Genomic DNA, 13614 nt, shown 5'->3' with positions numbered 1-13614 from the left:
GTCTTCATGGGTATGAATACTTGGTGAAAAGATGGAGAAAAGAGTAGGTAATGTTTGCAACATCATCCTTCTTGAAATAAGCATGGATTTTCCCTGAGTATATGTATGCAGACTCATAATAAAAAGGCTTTCTTGGGAGTTGCACTGAGTGCAGGTGGAGTGTTGATGGCAGCATGGCTCTTGAGGGAACTTTTTAATACTGTTTGAAGTGGGGTGGGTATTGGGAATGTACTGCACAGGGCCTAGGTGCTTCCCTGTGGGAACCAAGATCCATGTGATTTCCTCAGAGAGGGAAGTGAAATGTTTCATGCTAGTTCATGACCATAATTAAATCCATTCACTAGGTCTTACCAAAGCGTGCAAAGACTGTTTTTGTCCACTCCAAGTTGCTCAGATTTTCTTTTGCACTCATGACTGCATCTTGTAGGTTAGGTCTCCTGTTTCAGACTTGAGTTGGGGGGGACTTCCAAAAAAGTCTCAGGTGTAAAGGAACACGCAGCCATCTGAAAGCCAGGAAGCGCTCTTAAAAAATCTTTCACATTCTTCCATAAGAACGCAGGTGGTCTTCCAAGTTTTGTGGGAGAAATTTATTGGGAAACAACTGTAAATGAATGGAAAATAGTACGATGTTACCATGGCTGCAACGGAAGTGTTGAAAAGTACTGTTAATATCAGCTCACTTACATGTATATCTAGATGGCCGTGCCAGTCTCAGAAACCCTCTTAGGGATCTAGATCCTTTGTGATCTCCAGCAAGCTCCTTTCACGGCATCCCTCTCCTCTTCCTCCTCCTCCTCCTCCCACACTCTCACACTTAGATTTCAGTGTCTGTGAAGTGGCATTTCTGCTGTTCTCCACATATGAGCAGTGTCGAGCTTTACACGCTTGCTTGTGTGCAGAGCTCTCTGGGGAAGCTTTGATATAAATAAAGCTTAATATGATGGGGGCCATAAAAGGAAATTAAATGTGAAAAAACAGTGCCATTTCACAGACCAATTGGCTTGCATTCCTTCTGGGAGCCATATACTCTGCCCCACTGAGTGTGCATCTGTTAAAGTTAATATACCATACAGCAGTACCAAATGTGTGCAACATGGCTGTGTTAGCTGCTTTGGAAAGCATACACTTGAACTTCCTGACTTGTGCTTATAAATCTCAATTATACGACAACTTTGCACTTACGTAGTATATCAGATCATGACTATCTAGTATAAAGTTGCCTTATACTACGTTAAGGCTCCTACAATTGAAGCCACTTTTCATTGTTAGTGCTTTACTCCGGAAAGCAACGGGGGCCTCTTAAGAAATAGCGAGGAGTGTTGTGCTTATGTTGACTTGGAACAGATGGGAAATATGGAAAACATGGTGCAATTGTGCTTTCTTAGGACCTAGAAGAGCAACTTGATGAGGAAGAAGGAGCTCGACAGAAGTTGCAGCTTGAAAAGGTAACTGCTGAAGCTAAAATCAAGAAGATGGAAGAAGAGATCCTACTTCTAGAGGACCAAAATTCCAAATTTTTGAAGGTGAGAAACCTGTATGTGATGTAAGTAAAACCTCTCATGTTAGAAGAAAACATGGGAGGTGGCAGCTTTCAGTGGACACTTCAGGCTTTCTGGTAGTGTCAATATGTTTTTCAATGTATTCTCAATCCTTCCAAGACTATCCTTGTACTGTGATCTTATTGCGGGGGGGGGGGGGGCAGGCCTGAGCTGCTTCCTATAGCCAAAATACAAGGTTCCAAGTTTTTAGTAAGAATCTTTGGGAGTATTTATCACACTTATTCTCATGCAGTGCTCAGTAGCAAATACAATATATATTCTTAGGCCTAAATTGTTGACAATGGCCAAGGATTTGGATTGCCTCAGTTTTTGAGTACCCAAATTGAGGCACGTCTATGGGGGCTCCACTTTCAAGTGGTTTGTTCTCAGCACTTTCGGAAAAGTGTTGAGCAGGCACTATCTAAAAATTGTATCTCAGGCGTGGCATCCCAAATCACCGATCACTGTTAAATGAGGGCTTTTGTTATTTGGCAACTAGTCAAACTAAGCAGTAATGCCAACTTGCAGCCAGTTGAAATAAAGCTTGTACTAAGGTATAAGATTTCTATACAGAATTCCTACAGTCACACTCTGTTGGTACCTCGGGGCATTTTATATACTCTAACAGTCAATCTTTTTAACAACTAGGAAAAGAAACTAACGGAGGATAGAATTGCTGAGTGCACCTCTCAGCTGGCTGAAGAAGAAGAAAAGGCCAAAAACTTGGCCAAACTCAAGAACAAACAGGAAATGATGATCACAGATTTGGAAGGTTAGAGATCTTTTTGAATATGCCTTCTAACAACTTGGCATGTATGATAGAAAGTAATAGGTCACTTAAAGTAAATGTGAGTACAGTAGAACCCCTGTTTTATGAACTAATTAGGGATTGAGGCATTCATAAAATAAAAAAGGTCATAAAATTGAACATCTCAAAATTAGAGTGGATACGCTGCATAAGTTGTAGTACAGCATACTTCATCTTTCTCTTGTCTTTCAAACCGCTGCAAATTGATTTCTAGTGTACTGAAGGCTTTGGAATGTGAATGAATGTTGAGTATCAGAGGGGTAGCCGTGTTAGTCTGGATCTGTAAAAGCAACAAAGAATCCTGTGGCACCTTATAGACTAACAGAACAGGCAGCAGCATGAGCTGTGAGTGAATACCCACTTCTTTCTTCTTCAGATGTGGAAATTTCCAGGGCAGGTTTATATATATAAGCAAGAGAAGCAAGCTAGAGATAAAGAGGTTAGTTCAATCAGGAGGAGGAGGGGGTGTTGTGATTGAGGAGTTGAAAACCAAAGGAGGGAGGAGGAGTGTGGCACTGGTAAGCCATTCTCTTCTTTTGCTTAATCCTTAATCCTGAGCTCATGGTGTCAAATTTGCAGATGAACTGGAAGTTTCTCTTTGAGTCTTGTCCTGAGTTTTTTTTTTTGCCATGGGATGGCCAAGATCTGATCTGCTATTGTGTGGCCAGTTGTGTTAGTGTTTTTTTACAGGTTTTTTCCTAATATCCTATAATATGATTTTTGTCCATTTTTCCTTTTTCTTAGAGACTGTCCAGTTTTTTGGATGTACAGCAGAGCATTGCAGCATATGATGCTATATATTGGTATGGTATTGGGCATTGGTGGGTGTGGTGGTGTGTGATGGTGGGGTTGGTGTGGATGTGGTGTGTTACTGGTGTTACTGTGATAGATAGGTGTGGATGTGTGGACTATGTGCTTGGACTGACTACCACCACACCACTACTGACACACCACTATATACCACCTGACTGATGATTTCCTGAATACAATGAATGCATCCACCTTCCAGAAAACACCATCCTAGCCACATATGGATGTAGGACACACATACACAACACAAACACACACAACAACAACACTGATGAACACACAGCTGTCTGATGATGCATAAACACAACACAACTGGGCTCTGCTGACTGCTTATATCCTCACACACAACTATTTGAAAATTGAATATATATATATATAGATAGATGGCAATATGGCACCAGGGCCCCGCGCATGGCCCCACAATATGCCAATATTTACCTGGAACCTGCCTCAGCTCCTTCCCTCTCTCCCCACTCACGCTACCTCTCCCACATTTACATCATCTGGATCTCATGGATCTGGGACATGGAAAAGAGACTGGAAAAAATTCCACACCGATTTCAAAAAGCCCCCCACCCACCCCTCAGCCTGGACACACCACCAATGAGGTCCACTTCCTAGACACCCACACACAACAAATTTAACACCACAACACCACCACCACACCAAAACTACCGACTACCCGCTACCCCACCTACCTGCCTTAGCTCATCCATCCCACATCCACACACCATACACCACAGCATCAACAATCACTGTGCACAGACACAACCAGACCCCCAACCTACTCTAGAAAAACACCAACAAACCCTCACAAACAAAAAAAAAACCAAGCATTCTCAAAACAACAGACAGAAGAACAGAGGAGAAAGAGAGACCAGACAGAGCAGAACTAAGTGAAAAAACAAGAGACCCCCAGAAAAAGACCAAAAGGCCCACAACCCACACCAGCCCAAACCTGGCCAGCAGCTCATCCCCCCCATCACATCATCACCCCGCATCATCAGGGATCTACCCTGCAGGCACACAGGCCTCACAGACCACAGACCTGCCCAACAGTCCCACAGATTCTCTGCAGTAACTGCACACCGCACCACCAGTAACTACACACCAACCACAGCAACCAACACTCATCACTCCAACCCACTCACCACACAACCACACCAATCTGCCACCTACACAGGACCACACCCACCACACCACACACCCCATCCATCCACACACCCATCACCAGCACATAGCACACCACCATCACCAATTCAATGCCCTGCAATGCCATGAAGCCATCTAATGAAAAGGAATGCTCTACACAAAGGTCTAACAGAAAATGGTATAAACTTAAAAATGACAAAAAAACAAACCAATAGGAGAACCAAAAAATAAACTGACAACAGCAACAACAATCTTAAAGTGGCACAACTGCAGAAAAAAAAGACTTCATCTTGCAGCCAAAAAAGCAAAAAACAGAGGCAAAGAAAAAAAAAAGAGAAACTTCATCACTCAATTTCACAAAAAAAGCTCAGCCATCAGCTCCTCAATTGAACAGCTTCTCTGTCTCAGAACCACAATCTCACAACTGCTCAAACCTCCCTCATCCTCCTGACCTCTCTAACCTCAACCTCACCTCACTCCTCTTGCAAATTTCTCTTTTGCCTCTTGCTTGCATACACCTCACCTATATAAACCTGCTGCTCAATTGCATCCACCTGCCTGTGAATTAGTGTCCATGCTGCCTGTTAGTCTTCATGCTGCCACACGCCACAGTCTTAATGAATGTTGACTTGTTCTTAATCAACACCACTTAATGTTTTTTTTTCTTCAGTGGGAAACAATGGTTTGTATAACTTGGTCATTTGTAAGATTAGTATTTGTAAAATGGAGGTGCTGTGTTCACTAGTCTCAAGTATGACAAATGTCAAAGATGCCTCAAAATGTGCATTTTTTTTTTGTGAGGGCTTGGATACCTCAGTAGCTGCTATTTATTGTCCATGCAGCCCTTCTTTAGCTATGTGGTCCGCTTGCCTCAGACTTCTTCTATTTTGGCATAGCATTTGGCCACACCAATTTTGGTGTCGCATATGGCCACACTAACCTATTGCTGATCTTTGCTATTAGTTCCTCACTTTTGGAAACCCATTTAATTTACAAACACTTCTTCTTTAGAAATTCAAGGCACTAGATGCATCTTTTTAGTAATAGCAAAAGGTGCTTGCCTTTTCCAGGTGGTAATCACAATTTCATATGATGATAACATTCAAATGACATTTTTCTAAAATAATGTTTTGGGCTGTCAAGTGATTTAAAAAAATTAATCGCGATTAATTGCACTGTTAATAATAGAATACCATTTATTTAAATATTTTTTATTTTTTTACATTTTCAAATGTATTGATTTCAATTACAACACAGAATACACAGTATACAGTGCTCACTTTATATTTTTGATTACAAGTATTTGCACTGTAAAAAAACAAATAGTATTTTTCAATTCACCTAATACAAGTACTGTAGTGCAATCTCTTCAATTTTCATGATAAACTTACAAATGTAGACTCGTGCAAAAAAACCTGCATTCAAAAATAAAACAATGTAAAATTGTAGAGGCTGCAAGTCTACTCAGTCCTACTTCTTGTTTAGCCAATCGCTCAGACAAACAAGTTTGTTTACATTTGCAGGAAACACTGGTGCCCACTTGTATACAATGTTACCTGAAAGTGAGAACAGGCATTTGCATGGCACTGTTGTAGCTGGCATTGCAAGATGTTTACTTGCCAGATGCACTAAAGATTCGTATGTCCCTTCATGCTTCAATTACTATTCCAGGGGACATGCGTCCATGCTGATGATGGGTTCTGCTGGATAATCCAAAGCAGTGCGGGCCAATGCATGTTCATTTTAATCATCTGAGTCAGATGCCACCAGCAGAAGGCTGATTTTTCTTTTTTGCTGGTTCGTTTTCTGCAGTTTCCGCATTGATGGTTTGGGTTCTGTATTTTCTGCATTGGAGTGTTGCCCTTTTAAGACTTCTGAAAGCATGTTCTACACCTCATCCCTCTCAGATTTTGGAAGGCACTTTAGATTCTTGGGTCGAGTGCTGTAGCTATCTTTAGAAATCTCACATTGGTACCTTCTTTGCGTTTTGTGAAATCTGTAATGAAAGTGTTCTTAAAATGAACATGTGCTGGGTCATCATCCGAGACTGCCATAAAATGAAATATATGGCTGAATGCATATAAAACAGCAAGGGACATATAATTCTCTCCAAGGAGTTCAGTCACAAATTTAATTAATGCATTATTTTTTTAAGGAGCATCATCAGCATGTAAGCATGTCCTCTGGAATGATGGCTGAAGCATGAAGGGGCATACGAATGTTTAGCATGTCTGGAATGTAAATACCTTGCAATGCCGGCTACAAAAGTGCCATGCAAATACCTGTTCTCACTTTCTGGTGACATTGTAAATAAGAAGAGGGCACATTATCTCTTGTAAATGTAAACAAACTTGTTTGTCTTAGCAATTGGCTGAACAAGAAGTAGGACTGAGTGGACCTGTAGGCTCTGAAGTTTTACATTGTTTTGCTTTTGAGTGAAGTTATGTAACAAAAAAAAAATCTACATTTGTAAATTGCACTTTCACAACAAAGAGATTGCACTACAGTACTTGTATGAGGTGAATTGAAAAATACAACTTTTGTTGTTTTTAGTGCAAATATTTGTAATAAATACACACTTCAGTTTCAGTTACAACACAGACTACAATATATATGAAAATGTAGAAAAACATCCAAAATATTTAATAAATTTCAGTTGGTATTCTATTGTTTAACAGTGCAATTAAAACTGCGATTAATCGTGATTTTTTTTTGAGTTAATCGCACGAGTTAACTGCAATTAATTGACAGCCCTAGTAATGTTATAGGCTAACTATATACTTGTTGTTCTGGCTAGCAGAAATCATTCATGAATAACTAATTCTAAATAACTTTTGCTTGTCTTGATGCTCTGTTTATCTAAAATGGTTCCCTTTCTGCTCTTAACTCTTTTGTATCATATGTTTTTATAAGAAATACCATAAAATGTTTTCTAAGCAGCCACTTGCTAAGTAAACTTTGTGTAATCTCCTCTTAGAGTTGATTATACAAAATGGTTTCTGGCTGTAAAATGTCTGGTTATTGTGCAACTCCGACTTGGCACTTAATGTGTAATATTTAAAGTCTGTGTTGCTCTCTGCCCCCTAATTTTGAAATAATTTATCATCTTCTGTACTATGGGCAGTTTTGCTTCATATTTTACAACTGACTTGATTATGGAAGAATTGAAACATTTGAATCTTCTCCAGTTGGGCAAAAATGGAACTAATGTGGGTAGCAGCTGACTTTTGTACCAGTTTTGAGATACTCAGAGATACTTAGAATGGACATAAGTGGACTAGTTACTCACTGGAAAAGAATGCTTGTTTAAACATCTGAGTAAATCAGCTTTGGCCACTGCTGATTTGCCTCAACAAACTGGTGGATCTTAGGGGGCACTGCAAGGACCATTTTTTAAAATGGAAAGCTAAAGTTGATATGCAGTATGCACTCTTGCCCTCCTTGCCCAAGGAAAGTATAACTATTTCCTCTCAAATAGCTTCAGTATAAATAGCCTACAGTCTTTATTTATTAGAGCAATACTGCAGATGATTTAAGAAGGCTCATATAATTCAGATGACTCATTTAGGTTCCCTAATCACAAAATGGGTGTCACTTAAACACTTCAGCCCGAGTCTATTTCCATTATTTTTAATATAATGATTGAGTCATCTTGTAGCACAGACCTTGGAGTTCTCCTTCCCATCTAAACCAATGAACAATTTGGTTTAAGGACTTTGGTGTCCTCCAGGGAGGACTCCTTAGTCTGAGTCTTGCTTCTCAAGAGTGTACTCAAGTCACTTTCCTGCAGCTGACTTCAAGACCCTATCCTGAAGGCAGTACAGCATGAAATCAGAGCCTGAGAACTTTTTTCTAAGTATAAAATCCCTAGTCACTGTGCTTCTTCCAACAGAGGTTTGTAAGCTGCTGCACTCAATACATTCTACTCATGCTGTGACCTCTTCAGGCCTCTGTCATTGGGCCAGACAATGGCGTGGAGGAGGGTCTGATGGAACCAGCCTACTCAGCTGGCAGCAGTATAAGGAGAGAGCTGTCATCCAGAGAAGGATGGCATAGAATGAGGGGGATAAGGACTTTGAGCTCTGTAAGGGAAGGGATTTTTCAGTCTTTCTGAACCCTGTCCATCTCCTGAAATACTCAAGTGAATTAACCAAATCTTCCTGGAAGTCCAGGCATAAAAAACTCAAGACCCCTTCTAAGATCTTTCTGAAGCTGTCTCCAGAGGTTTCATATTACTCTGCGTCTGTTACTTCAAGGTAACAACTTGCCATAGCAATCACTCCCTCCCTCCCCAGGAAATAACTCTGTGATTCAGGTAATTGCCAGATCTGCCTGGGCTCTACTGCTTCCTTTTTGTTCCATACCTTGTCTAGAAGTGAAATATTTCCTCTGACTTGGAACCAAAATGTTGTCCTTTGGAAACTGCTAACTTGGTGTTCTAGCAGGATTGGCAGCAAAGAATCCTGTGGCACCTTATAGACTAACAGACGTTTTGCACCTTAGTCTATAAGGTGCCACAGGATTCTTTGCTGGTTCTACAGAACCAGACTAACACAGCTACCTCTCTGATACTTAGCAGGATTGGGATTCTTACCAGAAATTCTTACCTTTCATCAATGAAGTTCAAAAATTCTCAGGAAATAGTGAACTCCAATGATGTTCCCTTATTCCTGGGGGAGATCCCTCCTTGTTTCACTCTTCATTGCAGAAAGATCATAGAGACGGCTTGCTCATCTCCTGATAGTAAACTTGTCTTCTCTAGGCTGCCTGGAAAATTACACAGATTATCAAACGGCTTTACTGACATAGAGCATCTGTCCCTTCATGTGGGTTCAGTCATGCCTTGCCCCAAGAAAACCAGTCTCTGTGAAATTGTGTGTCTCGCCAGAGGGATCCCCTTAAGTGGGTAAAAGTGAAGCATTTATGGGGGTGGGAGGTGTGTGTGGAGGGAATTACCTCCGTGCAGTTCACCTTTCTGCAGCAGGACAAAGTAATAAGATGTCTTGGTAGTGACTTGGGGGCAGCATCTGAGACTTCGAGGCCTGGTAGTCAGTCATATGAGAGAGAGCGTTTGACCAGTGCACGTGCTACTCATCTGGATGCATAGACCGCCACCAAGCAAGGCAGAGTCGTCTTAATTGGAGAGCCTTCAAATGCTCAATCTGATCCTATGGTTTCACCTAACATCTTGAAAAGCAGTCTTATTAGTCTTGATTCAATGTTATCCTGCTACCATCTGCTTCTGCAGGCAGAATGGCACTCTGGGTGCAGGGAGGTGTAGAAGGGGAGAATTTCAGACTTTTATTTGTGCCTTTTTGAAAGGCTCCCTTTGAGGCCCTCTGGGAGAATTCCACACAAGTTAGCTCAGGGAATGTCCAAGGAACGGCACTTCTTGCAAATGCTGTCAAGAGTAGCCTTCTGCAAGGTAATGACAAACCTTATCAAGACATTTGAGTTCATGTATTGAAACCAACCAGGAGGTACTCAAGCTCCTAAACTTTTCTTCTCTGCCCATCTGAACAGGAGGACTTTGTCTTGAGAGCCTTGCACATCAGACAGGGTATGAACCTGCAAGCTGGTGGCTCAGCAAATCCAAATGCCCAGTGAGAAATAATTCCTGAAAGAGAGGAGTATTCCCACCTGACACTAGTTTGTGTGGTATGCCAACTGGGGAATTGTCCATGCCACAGAAAAGCAGCATTACCAGTTCTGCAGCAAGTACCCAAAGCAGGAAGCTCCAGCTCATGATGACCACCATATGGTGGGAGTCCCACCTTACTTACAAGTTCCCCTGGCTTCAGAGGGCCTGGTGTGCAAATGTCTTGTCCTAGGGGAACTGACTTAACCTGCCTGTATGCCAGATCTTCTCTAACGGCTCAGTGGTACACCCATGCCTCAACACATCCAGACTCTCTCTGCCTGGTTTGTGACAGAACACTGTAAGAACTGGAGGGGTATCTCCTTTAAGGTAGCATAGACTACATTGCACTTTTGCAAAAGCACCTTCTTTGCCTATTACTGGGTTTGTTCAGTTTTCACAGCATGGTTCAGGACAAGATCTCAACTAGAAGAGCAAATATCATAGTTAACTCCTCTTGGAGAAAATCTAGGTTGGCTCACAGTTCCTTAATGGTCCAAACCTCGTTCCTCACTGCTTTAAGGGTAACAAAGAATCCTGTGGCACCTTATAGACTAACAGACGTTTTGCAGCATGAGCTTTCGTGGGTGAATACCCACTTCTTCAGATGCAAGTCTTAAAGATGCTTTAAGGGTGTTTGTGGATGGGAGGATAATGGCATCAGCTCTGCTAGTTTCTGCAGTAAAATTTTCAAAAGTCTCATTGACTCAAGTGACATAAGTGCTTGTGAAAACTACCTCAGATTTCTTAAAGCAGCATCATTCTCCAGCAGAGCTTTGGCCTAGTCTTCCAAAAGCAACACAAACCATCTTTTGACCCCCTGTCATCAGTTGACCTTCATTTCCTGGATCTTAGATGCATTTTGTTGATCACCACCTTTTCCAGCAGGGCTGGGGAAATTGCAGTCTTCTTGCATCTGATCCAGTTCCTGGTTTTCCATCAGGGGAAGGTTGTCCTTCTGTTATGACTTTGAGAAAGAAACTAAGTCCTTTTGCCCTTCCATTTCAATCATAGCCCTTCTCTTCTTCTGTCCTCCAACTGCAGGCTGGGAAAGAAATGCTGTGGCATAAGTTAGACTTCAGAAGGGCTTTGAAATACTACCTGTCCAGAACAGAGCCATTTGGGCTGAACGCCCTATTCATTGTGTTCAAAGGACCTTAAAACATCTGGATATGCTATTGGAAAATGGATCAAAATTTGCATTCAGGAAGCATACAGAACCGTAGAGATCTCTTGACTAGCTATAATCAAAACCCACCACAATCCCCATATTGTCGGTAGAGAGGGAAGAAGCATCAACAGTGGATAAGCCCTGTGTATGTAGCGCTCTCCATACATTCATTTAAGTAAATGTAGGCTAAACACGCAGGCTTTGGCTTCTGTCCTTGGAGTAGTACTTCTGTCAAGGAGCTTTCTCTGGAAATACAAAAAAGGAGAGAATCTTTCTCTCCTCCCCACCCCCAACAGGTGACTGATTACTAGGGCCCTGGGGTACATGTCCTCTCTTGTCCCTTAAAGTGTTTCCTGGAGTACTGCCGTTAGAGACCAGACAATCTGTCCACAACCAATAAAATTGCTATCTGCAGGCTTTTTGCCATCCTTTTTATACAATGTACTGAAAGAGTTGTATCTTCTCATCCTTCTAAAGAGCGTTTGAAAAAGGAAGAGAAGACCCGTCAAGAACTGGAAAAAGCTAAAAGAAAACTTGACGGAGAAACAACAGACCTTCAGGACCAAATAGCTGAGCTGCAAGCCCAGATTGAAGAGCTAAAGATCCAACTAGCCAAGAAAGAAGAGGAGCTGCAGGCTGCTCTTGCCAGGTAAGAGACTGGTGATTTGTGGTTGGATAAAATCAATGGGATTTTCATTTCAGATTAATCTTTAATCCATTTTCAAGATTAGACTGCCAGAGTAGGTTAAAGGAGCTTTGGCATAAATGAGAATATGGCCTTATCAGTATGTTCCTTTTTGCAGTTTGTAGTAAAAAGAAAGAGGTTTTTGCGTTTGTATGCTAGGATTACTCTGCAAAAGAGCCTTTAACTTACCAACCCACTTCACTTTAAAAGGACTTCAGTTGGCATATTACAATTCAGCATCAAGAGAGCAAGACCACTTAATCATAAGTCAGTCAGTGGCTTTGCCATTCCTCAAGAAATATTCAAGAATTTGCATTTTCTCTCTGACACCAACCACATAAAATTCTGCACAGTAAGAAATTGGGCTGGGAGTGTGTGTGAGTGTGTGTGTGAGCTATGTTAATAAATCTTGGTTTGGGGGTGGCTGACTACATTTTAAACTTAATTTCTGGTTATTGATATGGATTTGGCAGCACAAAAATGTACTACGGTTACTTTATTTTTAACTGATTGTTTTACACCAAACAATCTGTTTTTAAAACAATTGGTCGTCTTGGGCAACTCTACCAATTTTCCATTCAGTTGCCTGTGATATTAAATGTGCCAGAAGAGCTGGTAATGGAACTGCTCTTTCACCTTCCTGGCTGTTGGGCCTTTAAAATCAGCTCTGTGCTGGCTCTCCCCACTCTGGTCACTATTTTAAAATAATCTTGCTGCTATACTTAGGTTTCTTACCAAAAATCCACAACTTAGTCACACTATTAAAATATAACATGCAATAGAGAGACAACTGCAAAAGACATGTCAGTTTTCATGACTCATGATTTAGAAGTCTTAGTATACCGATAAGATATGAATTTTTGGGGGAGAATTTAATACAGGTGTTAGAGAATTGGAAGACTGGAAGTAAGACAACTTCAATGCCCAACATCCCTAAGTGTCTCTTAATAACTGAGGTACTAGTTTCAATACACTAAAAATGTACATGTTTGTTTAAAGGTGCATTTTGATGATGTATTAAGTAAAATCTGTTTCTGTTCCAGTAACTCAGATTCCATTATGAGAACTGGTAGTGAATAAGTCTTATTCCATCTTTAATATCAGATCTTATTCTTGCCCATTCCTTATCCTGTGTCCACATTTAACAGAGGTGATGAAGAAGCAGTTCAGAAAAACAATGCACTGAAACTAATACGAGAGTTGCAAGCTCAGATTGCAGAACTCCAGGAGGACCTTGAATCTGAGAAGGCATCACGCAACAAGGCGGAAAAGCAGAAGAGAGACCTAAGTGAGGAGCTGGAGGCACTGAAGACTGAGCTGGAAGACACCTTGGATACCACTGCAGCACAGCAAGAATTGAGGTGGGGTGACCAGCACATTTAAAAAGATACAGTTTAAGTCCAGGTTTAATTTAAAGAGAAAAAAGTTATTTCATAAAGATGTTTCATGTAGCCTTAGCTTGAAACTAATTTCAGTAAAGGTTTTTGGCTTTAATAATTTCCCCATATAGCTCTTTCCAGCTGACAATTGCAAAGTATTTTACCAAAACTAATGAATTACACCTCAGTACCTTTTGAGGAAGGAAAATATTAATTGCAAAAAAATACAGATGGGGAAACTGAGAGGTGAAGTGACTTGCCGAGGTCCTACAGTGAGCATGGTAGAGCTGGGAATAATATCCAGGTCTGCCAACTCTAGATCATTAATTGTGAAACCATTCTTCATCTCCCTCTGCCCTCCCTCGCTCTCCCCCCCACCCCTCTCCCCCATCCCAGATGTGGAGTATGAAAACTGATGTATTCTGCTGCTGTT

At 41.2% G+C, this 13614-nt stretch overlaps 1 protein-coding gene across 5 annotated transcripts in view; it reads left to right on the top strand.

The window, feature by feature from the left end:
• MYH10 (myosin heavy chain 10) overlaps positions 1-13614 on the top strand; it is a 145460-nt gene that overhangs the window by 109840 nt on the left and 22006 nt on the right. For all 5 annotated transcript variants that reach the window (XM_039500904.1, XM_039500907.1, XM_039500906.1 and 2 more), the window contains 4 exons: positions 1386-1523; positions 2187-2310; positions 11595-11766; positions 12951-13163. In XM_039500904.1, coding sequence (XP_039356838.1) covers positions 1386-1523; positions 2187-2310; positions 11595-11766; positions 12951-13163 — 647 coding nt within the window. The remainder of the gene's footprint in view (positions 1-1385; positions 1524-2186; positions 2311-11594; positions 11767-12950; positions 13164-13614) is intronic.

The sequence above is a fragment of the Mauremys reevesii genome, linkage group 15 (genome assembly GCF_016161935.1).
Source record: "Mauremys reevesii isolate NIE-2019 linkage group 15, ASM1616193v1, whole genome shotgun sequence".
Taxonomy (NCBI): domain Eukaryota; kingdom Metazoa; phylum Chordata; order Testudines; family Geoemydidae; genus Mauremys; species Mauremys reevesii.
The sequence above is the reverse complement of the archived record's forward strand: the minus strand, read 5'-3'. Positions and strand labels throughout refer to the sequence as shown.